Genomic DNA, 15,992 nt, shown 5'->3' with positions numbered 1-15,992 from the left:
TGGACATGAGCAAGCACTCGAAGAAGAACAATGGTTTTAACCTTTGATTGGCCCAAAATTTCTTTTTTGGTTGGACCCAAAGCAATTTTTATTATGATTATTGAGAATTGCTAGCAAAAAGATGTTATTCAAACAGCCCTGTTTATCATCTATTTATACCGTGCCTAGCACAATGAAGCCCTGATCCCAGCTGAGTTCTCTGGGTGCTGCCATAATATAAATAATGAGATACTCAGATTTTCATATGGAGGAAAAACTCCAAAAAGGAGACTTCGCATCTTCCTTAGTCATTTACACCTGTGTACACTGACTGTAAAATGCTATTTTTATCTGGAACTAGGCTAACATCAATTGCATGAACTGCCCATTAAGCTCAGCTTTACAGACTGGGGGACAGGCGAGACATGAGGCTTACAGGTTGATATCGCCATTCACAACAATCGGGCTGCTGAACTAAATTTGAAATGAACACTTCCAGCATCACAATTGCCTTATTTCCTCCTTTGCCTGATTCATTCCACTGAATAGGCTGGGTGCTGGAGTGGACATTACTCTGACTGGCAAGAAACCAGGTTCTTGTCTCCACTAGATAAATGGAACATACAACTTTTTAGTCCCACTGAGTTTGTAGCACAGAAAAATAAAAAAGCACTTTCTCATGCCATCTCTATATTTTCAGAGATGTGAAATCTCTCCTTGTGTTATTCCAGTTCCAGCAGTCAGCCTGATACCCTTCCAGAGATGAATTAGAGCTCAAACTATAGAAGCTATTTGCAGGCAGCTGCATTGTTATAAAGGAAAACGCAAGGTCTAATGGTCTTCCATGTTCCTTTGTGTCAAAGTCTTTCCTCAATAGACAGCACCCTTACTCCAGCAGCAAGACTGGGTGGAGAATGAGACACCTAGAGCTAGCTGGAAAATGTATTTTATTTTCCACCAAAGATTTTGAAGAAAATGTTTTTCTCTGAAACTTTTAGTGGGAAATTTTCATTGAAAACTCCCAAAAAACCAAAAGCCTATTTTTTTGGTTTTTCAGTTGTTGAAAATTGAACATTTTTGGTCTTTGGAATCATAGTCCATGAAAACAAACTTCCATTTGGTCAAAAAGCCATTTTTTTGTTTAAATAAAAGCATCCAACAAAAAAAGAAAAAAGAAAAATTGACTCTAACGAGACCCAAGGATGGGAGTGAAGAAGTGAAAACTAGCGAACCTGGTCATGAATCTGATCAATGGTGGCTGAGATTTTCAAAAGTGACTAGTGATTTGGGGGGGCCCCCAACCAAAGACCCCCTAAATGGGCCTCATTTTCAGGGGGCATGTGTTCAGCACTTTGAGAATCAGGCCCCTTTATGGTGTTTCAAAATGGAATGCTAAAAAAAAGTGAGCAGTGAATTTTCAAAGGCACAAAGCTCAGTTAGAGACAGCTCCCATTAACTCTAAGGCACCCCTTGTCACTTTTGAACACTTTGGCTGACAATCGAGGAGTGGGGTCTCTTGGAAGAGCTTTGGAGATCCTGTGATTCCTAAGAAGAAGAAAACTGACTTCTGATCTCAGAGGAGGCTGAGTCAAAACTAGGGAATGGTCTTGGCAGCCGTTCATTGTTATAATTACTAGTGGTGTCCGAGGAGCTGACGGAGGAAAGGGGTAAAGTGGTCACTCATACATTCCCAGAATGCCAGATATTCCCATACTTCTGGGAATGGCACGGGCCCGATGCCAGCGTGGAGGATATCAGTTTGAAGAATGGGCCACCCCATCCCAACCAGCATGACACTGAACCCACCTGTGCACGAGGTCACGCTGGCAGTGGTGGAGCAGTGCGCCCCCCTCCGATACCAGACAAAACCACATCCAGTTCAGTACTGGATGAGGGACAAACCACAGAAACTGTCCAGTTTAAATGCAGATGAATGGCCTGCCTAGATCAGGGCCATTATGCTAGGTGCTGTACAAACACAGGCAAGCTTACAAACTAATATAAGTAACACAAAGAAGGGGAGAGGGAACCAATGAGATATATTCAGTTTATAAATCTCTACCTAGGAATTTATATTCCCCTTATCACCATAGTATAAGCGCCTCCTCATTGTCAATGACTTATCCTCAGAACAGCCTTACATAGTAAGGAAGTGGTATTTATTATCCCCATTTTGCAGATAGGGAATTGAGGCAGAGGGCAGATTAAGTCTGGGATTTCCAAAGGAAAATAAGGGTGTTAGGTATCCAATTCCCATAGGCCTGTTTGAAAACCCCATCTTAAGTGATGTGACCACTGTCCTATAGGTAGCCTGTTGTACAGCTAAGACTTGAACTCATCTCTCTCGAGTCCCAGCCCAGTGCTCCAAGCACAAGGCCCCCCTGTATGGATAAATACCCAGCTGCATACATACATTTGCTCTAGCTTTGTAATCAATCACCAACTTTCCCCAGCTGCCTCTCAGCCCAGACACTTTCCTGGAGGCACTGCAGAAGAAATGGACTTTGAGAAGAGAGCAGTGGCCTCTCAGGTCAGCCCAGAAAGAGAGCTCCAGGCACGAGGGGGCCGATAGAAGAAATGCAAAGACAGGTAGGAGGAGGCAGGGGGTCAAGGCTGGCATCTTGGCAGAGTGGGAGCAGTGAAAGCAATGCCGTCAAGGAAAAGAGGGAAGGGCCTTGAGGATTAGGACAAGATGTTGACGGCTATTCATGTGATGCCCTAACCCGGCATATCTCCTGGGCACTCTGCCCTCTGCTAGTTCCTGGTCTGTGCCAATCACCTGCAGACTGCCCACTACTGGAGACAGGCAGTCCGTTCTGAAGGGGGAAAAGCAAGCACCAAGACTGCAGTGCATTGTCAGAGCTGTATGACAATCTGAACTGTTTCCGTATCCTCTGTGTCCGTGCCTGAGCAGAGCTGTACTCTGTACTACGAAGGCCAAAGTCAGCAGCTTGGTAAGTGATGAGACAAGTTATACACTGGGTGACAGCTGAGCTGATCAAGCATGTAAGCTGCAGAGGAGCACAACTCCTGCAGATTCAGCACTCAGGGGCTGTGCAAATAGAATGTAAAGTGAGTTGGTATCCTTGGTGTAAACTCCCTTTGAAAGCAACGGGAATGGTGCCTGCTTATGATAGAGCTGAATGTGCCCTCAGGGTGTTAAGGATATAGGGGAGCCATTGGTATGGCACCCTTCCAAGGGAAGAAGAAGGGCTGGTGGCTAGGGCACTGCCATGGGCGTCAGGAGATTTAGGTTCAATTCTGGACTCTGCCATTGACTTCCTGAGTGACCCTGGGCAAGTCACTTAGGCCCACATCCTCTAAGATTTTAGGCTCCTAAATTCCTTTGAAATCCACAGATGTTAGGAACCTAAATACCTGAGAATCTGGGCCTTAATGTGTCTAGGTTTAGTTTCCCTGTTTGTAAGCTAGGGCAATAATATTTTCCTTATTCCCTCTCTTACAGCAGTCTCATCTATGGAGCATGTAATCTTGTGAGGGCAGGGACCCCCTCTTACTACCTGCCTGTACTCTGGGCCTCTAGGCATGACAGTAATACAAATACAAATGCCCTGCTGCACTTGGAGGGAGGCTGTGATCATCTATCCCTTTTCACCCAGTGCAACTGCCCCGTCATCCCCCTCCCTGGCATAATTTAATGAAGCATTACCTGGGGGGTTGGTGTTTAAATGATCAGAGCTGATCCCACTCTTCTTCCAAATCCTTTCTACTGATAATATCTTCATCATTATGCAAGACCTTGTTTATGCGTTTTAATCTTCATAATTATGATCTGGCAAGGAGTGATGGTTAAACTCCACATTTAATTAACAATTTAGAACATGGAAGAAAAAAGAAAAGGAAAATCCCTCCACAACTGCTGAAGAAGAAAAAAATTCAAAGGGGCCCTGTGTTCTAGCATCTCATTAGACAGGAAAAAAAACTTCACAATTTCAAATGGATTGCAGAGGAAGTGGGGGAGGTTCAAGATTTTAGGTACTTAAAAAGGTGTACCAGGGCCAACTCCTAATTTGGTTACTTAGGAGAGAAACAGCATTTAGCTCAGTGAGATTTCTCCTACGAGTAAGGAGATTCGAGGATTTCACCCTTGGTTTGTAGCTATTTCTTATTTTGTTCTGATTTTTTTCCCCCTTTCTGATGAGGAGAAAGACACTCATCTCCGTGCAAGTTTGGACTGCAGTTCTTTGTGCTGGAGCCTAGAACTGGGGGAAGGGCCAAAAGATACCAGGAGGTCTGACTGAACCTCACATGGGTGTAAGTCAGAATTAACTCCATTGAAATTAGTGGACTTTCCCAATGTAAATGAGAGCTGCATCGGGACCCCCCCCCCATTTCCAAAACTAGTCTGTGAGCTTTACCCGCTGTTGAATATAGAGTTTTAGCGACCATCTTACAAGGACATCCGTGCTGGCTATTCATCATATGGACTATCATCACATATTCAGTTGCAATCAGAGTGCTTTGATTTTTCAAGGTTCTGGTGACAATTCTGCCAAGAATTCTACCCCAGGACTGAAGTATTCAAACCTTGTCCTGCTTTTGGGCTGTGTCCAGGAAAGGAGACAGCCAAATTCTGCTCAGTTTATTTACTGTCAATTTGGAATAACTGCATATTCTTTAGTAGAGTTACTGAAGATTCACACAATAGTAACAGAGCAAAATCTGGCTCTGAGGATTTAGGTATCCTGGAAATACCTGCAGGAAAAGGCTACAGCATCCTTTGAAGCCATGAGCTTTCCATGGTCCTGAAACACCATAGGCCTCTCAGAGTGGTTCATGCTGAGACAGAAAAATGCTAAGCAGCATTAATCCTCCATGGGAACAGTGGGAAAAGGATAGAATACATTTTCTAGCTCTTAATGCAGTCTACAGTTCTGAGGAAACAAATGGCTTTTCTACATACAAGTTTTCACTTCTCTCCCCTCTTTAGTTCACAAAGAGAAGCACAGAGATGGCTGGGGTAAGGCACTAGAGTTGATTTATGATTAAGGCTGCGAGTGTCAGGGAGGTTGTAGAAGTCACAGATTCCATGACTTTTCACAACCTCTGACTTCTGTAACTACAACAGCTGGCGCGGCTGAACTCAGGGCCAGCCACACCAGCCACTCCTGGAGTGACCCCGGGGCCAAAGCACTGGCGGCTGCAGCCCAAGCAGCAGTCCCAGGGCAACCCCAGGAACTGCCAAGGCAGCAGTGGTCCCAGGGATGGCCTGAGCAGCAGCCCCAGAGGAGACCCCAGAGGTTGTTTGCGAGAGGTTCCTGGGGGCCTAGGAGCAGCGGGTGGCCAGGGGCAGTCAGCTCCTGCTGCTCCAAGGCCCCCCGGAGCAGCACCGCCCCAGAAGCAACTAAGATTTAGTCAGAGGTATTTATAGTAAAAGTCATGGACAGGTCACGGGCAATAAACAAAAATTCACGGCCAGTGACCTGTCCATGACTTTTTATTAAGAATACCCATGACTAAATCTTAGCCTTACTTATGGTGAACTCTTGGCTCTGTCAGGTACTGCTGGGTAGAATCACTCACTCAGGTGCCTTTGATTTTGAAGTCAGACATTAGAAGTGAACCATTCACACAAGTTTCTATAAATAAATCCTCCTCTTCATTATTTTCTCTCCTGCGATGTTTACAGAGTGCTAGCAATCAGCATCCCTTCCCTGTTCCCAGGGCACTCACACAGAACCGGGACTTTTCCTCACCATATTAAGCTTACTCGGAGGATGATTAGTGAATTCAGCAGAGCGCCGGTTTAATTTCAATGGCCCAGCTCTCCAGTTGGTGTCTGGCAAATTCATGGATGCTATGCTGATCTGCACCCGCTGCAGATCCAGTCCACTGACTTCAGAGGAGTTAAGCAGATTAAAACCAGCTGACTTGTGGTCTCAGTATATTTAGATGACCACTAACGATGGACTGCAGACCAGCCACATTACTACAGAAAGCTGGGGGAGGGGTCAAGATTCCAAGGGCTTGTCTTCGCTGCAGCATTAATGTAAGCGCAGATCATTCACGTTAACTGCTCTTGAGTTAGCCGAGATTGAGTGAGAGCAGCCACACTGCAAAGTACTTGAGCTGCACCAAGCGACTGGATTAGCAGCACAATATCTGCGTCCCCACGGCATTACTAGTGTGAGCATCAACCGCTCTCAAGCTTCAATCCACACCCCTTAATAGCTGGAGGTTAAAGCACTATTTAACTTGAGCTAGAGACTCATGGATGGAGATAGGAGTCAGATGAAAGGAGCACTTGAATAGCAGCAGTGAAAACACAGCCTAAAAGCATACACTAATCGCACCAGTGGAGATTGATGTAGTGACTGAGCCGCAAATTGCAGTCACTGCTCAGGCTACGTAAGGGCAAAGTTCAAACAACAGGGTGTGTTACAGGTCAGGACTGAAGTGCACTGGTAGATTGGTGGCAGTAGGGAAAAGAAGCTAGAATTGGAGGAAAATGGCAGGTCACGACACCTTTAGCTGATCTGTGGGGACACTCAAGGACTAGCCAAGCAGGAGTGAAGGAGATCAGCAGAGCTGCGGAGTAGGGCTTAGACCTGCAGATCAGGAGGGAGGTGGTGAGGGAAGCCCACATACTGGTGTTATTAGCATTTCAGTTCCAATGCTTCAATACATTGCCACCAAACACCATTGCCAGTGAGTTAAACCCGGGAGAATCCTTGGTCACCAGTTTGTCTAAATGACTGGGGGAAAAATACCCACGGAGGTGCTTTATCCACAATCACACCTATTTCCCTCAATCTGAAGGAAAACATCTCATCTCTGACACGTAGGGAAAAGCCTCATTCTGGCTTCACACTGGGTTTAACGGCAGTGTGACCCTATTGATTTCAATGGAGTTGCTCCCACTTTACACCAGCATCAGAGCAGAATCAGGCCCTAGTGCACTGAGAATACTGTCCAGGTTCCATGATTCTCTTAGAAAGACCAAGCCTCCGAACTGGTCACCTGTCCCCATCCGAGTCCTCGCATACATTTCCGCTCCTGTTACAGTCTCAGGCCTTGCTTTAATCTGCCTTTGCCAGTGTGCTACGACTCAGTGCTGCTACTCCTACTTCAAGCCTCATTCCCAGGACACTGCTGGAAACTAGATTTCCCCACTCCTGGGGGAAATCTCCCTCGGAGGGGGAGCCCCTTCCAAGAACATCTTCGTGTTTAACACACAGTTCTGGAAGGGAACGAACAACCCCTCTCAAAGCGGCCCTGGCCCCGTCTCCCTGCCGAAGGCAGCCACCAAGCGCTGCACTGCACCTTGGGCGCTGCTGTTCTATTAAGCAGACTGTCATTCAACAGGAGAGAAAGTGACAGCTCTAGATGATGGCTGCATATAGTGTATGACACAACTGGCTCCCCCCCCCCCCGGTGAATTGCTACAGAGTAACCATCCCCCTTTGGCCTCCTCCCTGCCAGTTCAGCATGTGCCCCAACCCACCTCTGGCTCCACCCTGAGGTTCACTGGTGCACCTGTTAAGCCAACAAGAGTTTTGTCATAGACTTCTGTGAGTCAGTCCTGCTCTCACAAGCAGCAGGGTGAGGATGCCCAATGTGGGAATTGCTCCCACCCCCTCTTCAAGCAGCCCCTAGCCCTTCTCATCTATCCTTCCAGGAGGTGAACTCTGCTACTCAAAGGCAACTGTCCTACAGAACAGCCCCCTCCCCCGGGTGCCCCTCCTACCCATTTGGTATCCCCCCCACACCTGCCTGTTATCAGACTGGAGACAAAATCCCTGCTGAGCCAATCAAGAGGTACCATCCTCTTGCTGACCCACTGCCGAGCCTGTACACCCAGCAGAGCGACCTGCCCCACCGTTTGCCTGGCTTTTCCGAGAAGGTGGACAGTCCAGTCACTAGGGCACTAACCTAGGAATTGGGAGACCTGTGTTCAGTTCTTATCTCTGCCACAGACTCCCTCTATGACCTTGGGCAAAATGCTTGCCTCCTTTTAGTCTCAGTTCCCCATCTGTGCAGTGGGAATAACTACATTCCCGTCTCCCAGGGGTGTTTTGAGGATAAATACATTGATTGGGAGGTGCTCATAGACAATGGTAATGGGGCCAGATAAATTCTTTAGACAGATGAAATTTCAGCAGCAATATTTCCCAAAAGCTACCCCATGTGAGAAAAGAAAACAACCCCCTCCAACTCACAAGCCTGATTTCCTCTGGCCAAATTAAGACTCTAGCATCCTCATTCATAACATGCACTCCAAATCCTGTTGGGCTACTTGGACCATGAGAAAGCACTGTGATGCGTTTGCGTCAACTCAGACCTAACCTTTATATTTTTAATTCCTCACCCGTAAGACAAAAACAAATAATGCCCTTTGGAGGCAGGAAGTGCATGAACTCTGACTCCTAAAATCAGTTTTAAAGAAAGAACACAAGCATTAGAGAAGAGTTTGCCTGTTGATGGACAGTCACAAAACAAACAAACAAAGAGGTTTACAAGGGGTTTATGCAAAACAATGATAATGAAATCATAAAACCTTTGTAGTTGTTGGACATGGGGGAGACGTAAATGGAAAGGCATAAATTCAGGTGGGGAGGGGAGTTTTGAAGGTCTGACTTCAGACCAGATTCTGCTCTTGGTCACACATGGAAATCCAGAGTAACCCCATTAACATCAGTGGATTCAAACCAGCATAACTGACAGCCAAAGCTGGCTTTTAATTTGTAGGCATCAATTTCCCAGTAGGTACAAATATCACCAAGAAAAGTATTAAAAACCTGTAACTAATACCCAACTGATATTAGGGTAACGAGTGAATTAGCAGCCAAGGTACAGTATGCAAGAGCCATACATCAGTTCCCATCACTCTGACTAAAAGGCAAACTTGCTTTGATTCTTGACATTTTGATCTAGGATTGATTCCCCTGGGAAAAAAGTGAGCACTAGGAAATTTGTTTAGCTGAATTATTCAATTCCAGTTCCCTAAAGCTGTACGGCAAGATGGGGTGTAAAGGTTGGGGTGGTGAGGGAGAATGATAAATAGAGCAATAAAAAGAACTTTACCTAAAAGGTCTCAAGGTGACAAGACATCTTCTGATCATTATTTTTCCATCCGAATTGACTGTGATCATTGTTCAAACTTATATAAGAAATAAAAAGGAAGCAACCCAATACTTTATACAGCCATACACCGCCGTTATACAGAGCCCATAGTTAGGATGATTTGTACACAGAGGTGGGGAAAGCACCCCAAACCAATCCAACTTCACAGAGAGGGGTTTTAGCTCCTCTGCTCCAGGTAATCTAGTTCTCTTCCAATGAAGCACCCTGGCGAATGTTTGTCTGCTCTGGATGAAATAGATCTTAACAGAAAGAGCACGACTGAACCAGGTTCCCTTGTGGGATTTTCTTATTCACATTTTGGAGGCAGGTTGTAGCAAATGGCAGCACTTCTGTCCATCCATCTCTCCTCACAGAAGACGGAGCAGCTGGGAGACACTTTGACTCCTTCATCACATCCACTTTTTGCTTCCCTTCCTGTTCTCCCCAGATTTCACCTGAACTGGAGTCAAATGCCAGACACCTTCTGCCAGCATTCAGCCCTTCCAGCTAGTTGCTGTTGACTGGGAAGCCTTCCCAGTCAAGGATCTGCACTGCTCTTGGATTCCAATGCTGCTCCCAAACCACTGTGTCCACAGATGTGATATCAGAGCCCGCTCCATCCCATCCTGGGAGCTTCCTTGCGCAATCCTAGGCATCCAACCCTTTGCTTTAAACTGAGCAGGCACTGCATTGTTTCCATCCGAGAAGGCTGCACTGCTCCAGCAGGGAGTGGAGAAAACCTTCCTGTTAAATTATGGTTTCGGCACCATCTAGTGGTAGCCATGGGACGGCAGCAGTTGCCTTCTGTTAAGGAGTGTTACACTGGTAGGTCTAACTACGCTGCTCTTTGAACTTCTTCACTCCAGAGAATGCAACGTTTCCTCAGCTGCATACCTATATTTTGAAATTTCACCCTCTCCCTGGCATCTTTTACCAAGACAACTGGGCCCCTGCCCCATCTATCAGTGAGCTCCTAATTTTAATAGCAACTGTAAATATCACATTAATATAGTGCCCTTTATCCTAAACTGCTTCACAAACGATCAACATCAAAGACTTTTGAAATGCAGCCACCTCGGGGGTGAAAGATGGCAGGTGACCCAAAAACCATCAGGCACAACAGATGCCAGGGCAAACTCCTACTCTGATGAAAAATGCCTGGGGGTATTTAAAGTTTGGAGCAGGCAGGGCCTTGGGTCTAATTCTGCCTCCCTTACGCCAGTGACGTCAATGGAACCGTTCCTGTTTTACACTAGTACAAGTGAAACCAGAATACAGCTCCGTGTACATTCAAGTTTCATCCACAAAGGCTATCATGCTGCTGATGCGCAGGGCTCACTGCATCTGCGGCAACAAAGCAGACCTGTTGATCTTCTGCATTGTTAATACGAGCAAGGCCTTAAGCCATAAAGAAAGGGTTAGATTTATCCGAGATGTGGCATGGCAGTACTGGTATCACACACATGTAAATCTGTGTAACTCCCTTTCAAGTGTGTTTGCTACAACAGCGTAACTCGGGGCAGAGTTTAGCCTGACAAGCACATCCACACATGGGTTCTCACCCTCCCCATTGAACAGCAGTACCATTAGTCCTGCCTCAGTGCCAAGGACTGCACTAGAGAAAGTTTCTTCCACTCCTACAAGTCACTTTAGCATTGATGTGGTAACTCATTGCATCACTGTAGCTGATGGGCAGTTGTAGGACTCACCTGGCAGACCGCATGTAAATGGGACACACTTTCAGTAAGAACATCGTACACATGGAAGGGGCTAGAACCCCAGGGAGGGACAGATCTCGGCACGGAGAGCTACAAACAGCCCACATTTGCTGATCTACTGGGCATATTGTAGAGCCCGTCTCTTGGACGGGGCACTGTCTGAGTGTGGAATCTGTCTAGTGGGGAAGGATCATGAGGGGTTTGGAGCCACATTGGTCATAGATTGGGGAACAGGTGATGTGGGTTGGATTGAGGAGAAATGATGCAGTGGTTGCTTTGCTCAAAGTTTATTTTGGCTCCCCTATGCTCTGGTAAATCAAGACTGCCCACAGCTAGGGGGCACGGAAAGAACACAGGGGGAGTCCTCTGCTGTGGAGGTTAAGTGCAGATTCTGAATAAAGAAAAGGCCATTTTACTCCCACCTGTGCACATAAGACTAGTCGTCAGTATTGTTAGCAGCGCCCTGCCTGTGGATGTCTGCCCTCCCACCTCAAATCCAATAGGATGGCCCTCCTAGGTCAGTGGAGATCCCTTCTCAAGGGGAGCTGTTGGTTGGGGTGGTGTCAAAGTGTTTTCATCTGAGGCATCCTCCCCTAGCCAGGAGACAAGCCTGAGTTGGTGGAGGGGTGATTTCTCACTCATATAGCCATAGGCGGCTGGTATCAGCACGCACAGGCTCAGGCATTCCTCCGGGGGCCTGTAAGAGCAATACTGAGTGCTGGTAGCGCCGTTGGCTCACCGTGCATATTCAGGTACTGGTTTAGAGCTGAGCTAGTGGTATTGCTATGTGAATAGAGCAACTCTAACAAATAGGCAGCCCCACCACCCAGAGGGAATTCTGCTCCAGTGGTTTCCAGGGCTACCTACAGTTCCTGATGGAATTATGTCTTTGCATGTTTGTCATTTTAATTGCAGCATAAGGAACAACATATGCCCAATTGTACATAACACGGCTGTAATTTCATTGGCCTGATCGTACCGGCTCTGCTTCTGCATCCCAACTAGTCCGCTAACAAGTGTTTCCTGTATGAGCATGCAGCATCCCCGGAGGTAGAATCATAGACCAGATTCGCTAATTAGAATTAAATGAAGAGGGGCAAATTGTGCCCCACTTTACAATGAACCAGGGCACAGTTAGGCGCAGAGTCGGACATACTGAAAAGGCAAGCTCTTTGGGGACCTTCTCTTTTCCACCATGTGCATGTACAGCACCTAGCACAATAGCAACTGATCCCACACTGGTGCCTCTTGGTACAGCTAATAGTAACTACAAGAGGAATGACACCCTATTGGGCATGCTTCCTCCTATGAACACGTCTCCTTCCTCCTCCTCCATTCCCACTTAACCTTCTTTGCTTTTTTCACCCCTGAAAAGAAGTTTGAAAACCATTTCCCTTCCCCAAGTGACCCAGAATGACTTATCAAGTGCTTTTCTGGGGCTGCTTTGTTAATACGACAGTCACCGTAATAAGAAGGTAAACACCCACTCTTTTATAAACTAATTGCAGGCTTCCTGCACTTACATAAGTGCCCAACATTTTCCCCATTAGGCTGATCAAGGTAAAATGCCATATTATGACTGCTGTGACATCGTAACTCCTATTTCCATAGAGATATGGGGCACTGATTCTGCTCCTGCTCACCCAGCGTAAATCAGGAGAAACTCCTCTGAAGTCAGAGTGCCACTGATATACAGGCAGTGTAAACAGCATCACAGATACAGGATAGCTCAGATTAGAGACAGTTGAAAGTTTCCCATCGAATTTTTCCCACCCCACTCCCCCCAAACAATATTTTTTATTTTAAAAAAGATCTGTAATGTTGAGGTTTTCAGCAAAAACCTGAAAATGTTTTTTGGTGGAAACAAAAACATTTGTGTTCGCTGGAATTTGTCACTGAGGAAAAGAAAAAAGATTTCCCATTCTAAGCTAGATAATAGGCCTGAGCTCTTGGGCATAAGAGAGATAGACACACCTGCATATCTGGGACTCCAGTGCTTACTCTTAGCAGTGATGCGCAGGTAACAGAGCCAGTTTCACAGCCTTTGGCCTGGCATGTTAAAAGCAAAGTGTTTCCTTGTTGAATTGCCAAAGGGAAGGCAGTTTAGTACCCTCACTACCCCGCTTATTTAGGGGGAAGGATGCCCAGAAGCACTTTCCTATTGGTGAAGAATGTGGCTGTGGCATTTCCTTTAATCACAGCAAGGCCATTGTTATTAGGAGAAGGACCCACAAGCTCTGAAGGTGTTCAGATCCGTGTCTAAAGAATGCAGCTGGCTCATGTCAATTTCTCTAACAGGCCAAACCAGAACTTTAGATTCAGCTATCCCTACATTTGACGGGAGTTCAGAACCAGAGGTGAACTTTTGGTCCCCATTCCTGTAACAGGCTGAACCAAAAATCCAGGCTCTGAGCAAACCTTAGCCTTTGGAACACCTCTGATCGGGATCCAAACTTTGCAGCTGGGGTCCATCACTGCTTGTGGAGTCACCACTCATCTTCCAGAGGATGCAGGGCAGCAAGGAATGCCTGGCTGAGCCATCTGGAGAGCGACCACTGAACATTTTATAAAACCCAGCCCAGTTTCCTTTTCTTTAAGCTAGACAGAGAGCCTCCATGGCACAATCCAGTTGCTTAATGCATAAGCCCCTTTGCCACTGGAGACCACCATGCAATTCCATACAATTGCAGCACACTGTTTTAGAGAGTCCTGGTGCCAGAATAGCAGAGGGTGCCTCCAGTCAGGATTGGGGTACCTAGGCCATGCTGTGGGGGGCCCAGGACTTCTGAAAACAGGGACATTGAAGGTCAGAACTGAGGAGCATTGACAGATGTGGGGGAGAACCCCGTACAGTGTACACTGCTCTGCCATGCACTATCAAATCTTCCACTTGCATGAAGACCAAGGCTGGCATTTTCAGAGGATCCCAGTGGAGTTAGGCAGTCAAATCTCAGGGGAAATCAGTGATATTTAGATAGCTAACATCCTCAGCTAACATCCTCAGGCTTCCTCGAAAGTCCTGGCCCAAGTTCTTCCCTAAGTTTAACAATGCAATGCAGGAAATTGAAGGGGGTTTAGTGGGTGAGAGGCAGTATTATATATTAATGTTACCAAAACAACTACCACCCTCCTGCCTCCCTAAGGGGAGGTGACAGACACATTCTGCTTATCTTGGCCTTGAAGTAACTCCTGTTACTGCTATAAGTCAGGGAGAAGCCCTCTTATACATGCAGCATTGTCACTCAGACCCAGTCACCCCCTGCTAGGGTAACCAGATTATTCACACAGTGAGGGGGGGAGGGGGGAGGTAGAAGACACCTATGTAAAACAAAGCCCCAAATATTGGGACCATTCCTATAAAATCAGGACATCTGGTCATCCGACCCCCTGCGCAGAAGGGCAGTAGAAGACCTAGGCATTACTTAAGTCCTACTTAGAGACAGCGATGAGTTTCACCCCCTGTGATTGGTTGTCTGGTTCATCCAGAAGTTATCGGGCTCAATGCAGGAATCACTGGGGTGAAAGCCTGAGCTATGCAGGAAATGAGACTAGAGGTTCATCACAGTCCCTTCTAACCTTCAAGTCTATAAGTTCACTGCCCCCGTCACAATAGCCCCATCTTAAACCTTTCAGACACGGACTCAGCCACAAGTACGTAACTCTCTCCAAGAAAGGAATAACCTGCCAACAAGCAGCTCCCATCCCCACCTGCTCTTTGTGGAACTCAGTCATCCTTACCAGACTCTGCTTTCTTTTCAAGATCACTAGGATGCTCCAGTCTTGCCTCATCCCCAAAGCAAATGATGACAGTGTGTTTCAGGCATCAGGCTTCCTGGGAACAAGAGTGGGAAAGAAAAGCTCCCATGAAATGGAAATTATAATGTAAGTAACTTGCAAATTATAATAGTGACAATACTGCAATCCCAAGAGTTCAGAAATCATAAACCACGCAACAACAACAACACACAACCAAAAACTTAATAAAACTTTTAAAATAAAGTTTGAGATCTTTCTGTTCTCCTCCTGGAAGCCACAAAGGCTAAAAACTTACTTTTTTTAAAGAGAGATCTCAAAAGATTGGGAGTCCTCTGATTATGTGACAGAGCTGAGGGTTTCAGGAAAACACTAAACACTTGGCTACTCTTAATAAAACCATGGGAGTTGGCAACATTTATTAATGAATAAGTAGCACCTAGAGGCCCCAGACAGGATCATGGCCCCACTGTGCTAGGAGCTGTACAAACAATTCCTGGCCCAAAAAGCTTACAATCTAACTAGACAAGACAGACCAAAGGGTGTGTGGGGAAACAGGCATGGAGAGGGGAAGGCTACACAGCAGACCAATGGCAGATCCAGAACTAGAACCCAAGTCACCTGATGCCCAGGCTATCACCCTCTGCACTAGATTACACGGAGAGAGTCGTGGCTGGTTTTCAGCATCTCTGAATGCAGTTACTTCAAACAAGGGGCAGGGCGGGGCAGGGCAGGGCAGGGCAGGGCAGCAGTGGATTGCATTGTCAGAACAACCAGGAATAGCTGGCACAACATGCCTGCTCTCACTCTCACTCACACCTGAGATCTGGCAGTTAGAACTCTGCTGGGCACAGAGACCCCAGGCAGGTTTTAAAGGTACTGCAGCTTGTATGACATAAGAACCACTAACCGTGCTGCTGTAGGAGCCTAGTGGGAAACCCACCCTTGTGCCTAGGCTTTCCCACACCAGTGCACTTCTAAGCTACTGCCTGTCTCCCCAGCACAAGGACTGACACCTCCCCCCATCAGGCCCTTCCTTCAAGGCACAGTTTTACTCTTTAAACACAAAACCCTGAACAAAACCTCATAACAAAGCAGTTCCTCTAGCCACCCTGGGCTACTGCTCCCCCTACCACCCTCCATGCTGAAAACAGAACACACCTTTCCCTTCAAGCCTCCTACTGCTGCTGCTGCTACAGAACTGCCCCCAACCAACCAACCACCCACTGCCCTCCTACAGCATCTCTACAACTGACCCATTTGCTAGCTTTTATCATTACTGCTCCCTTCCCAGCTGGGTCTGATAACTGCACCCAGCTGGCTAGCCCCCAGGGTCCCTGGCTCTTAAGGGGCAGACAAGCTCCATACAGCCTTCATTCCCACAGATCCATTTGCAACAAACAGATACACACACTAAGTACACATCTTAGTAACCAAGAAGAAAGAGCAAAAGCACAG

General features: G+C 46.7%; 1 protein-coding gene and 1 long non-coding RNA gene across 3 annotated transcripts in view; both read right to left on the bottom strand.

Moving 5' to 3' along the window:
- MGAT5B (alpha-1,6-mannosylglycoprotein 6-beta-N-acetylglucosaminyltransferase B) overlaps positions 1-9,138 on the bottom strand; it is a 153,667-nt gene extending 144,529 nt beyond the window's left edge. The window contains exon 1 of the mRNA XM_067547635.1: positions 9,025-9,138. Coding sequence (XP_067403736.1) covers positions 9,025-9,092 — 68 coding nt within the window. The 5' untranslated portion in view covers positions 9,093-9,138. The remainder of the gene's footprint in view (positions 1-9,024) is intronic.
- A 4,383-nt stretch (positions 9,139-13,521) lies between these two features.
- LOC137152747 (uncharacterized) lies at positions 13,522-15,770 on the bottom strand. 2 transcript variants are annotated; one of them, XR_010919589.1, is made up of 3 exons: positions 15,696-15,770; positions 14,520-14,613; positions 13,522-13,817 (listed from the first exon to the last, which is right to left on the bottom strand). It is a non-coding gene; the product is annotated as an uncharacterized lncRNA (long non-coding RNA). The 2 variants fall into 2 exon arrangements; XR_010919590.1 differs by having other exon boundaries at positions 14,520-14,639; positions 15,696-15,757.
- Between the last annotated feature and the right edge of the window lie 222 nt (positions 15,771-15,992).

The sequence above is a fragment of the Emydura macquarii genome, unplaced genomic scaffold (assembly GCF_026122565.2).
Source record: "Emydura macquarii macquarii isolate MOO-44397 ecotype Brisbane River unplaced genomic scaffold, CSIRO-AGI_Emac_v2 contig_1230, whole genome shotgun sequence".
In the NCBI taxonomy this organism is placed as follows: Eukaryota; Metazoa; Chordata; order Testudines; family Chelidae; genus Emydura; species Emydura macquarii.
The sequence above is the reverse complement of the archived record's forward strand: the minus strand, read 5'-3'. Positions and strand labels throughout refer to the sequence as shown.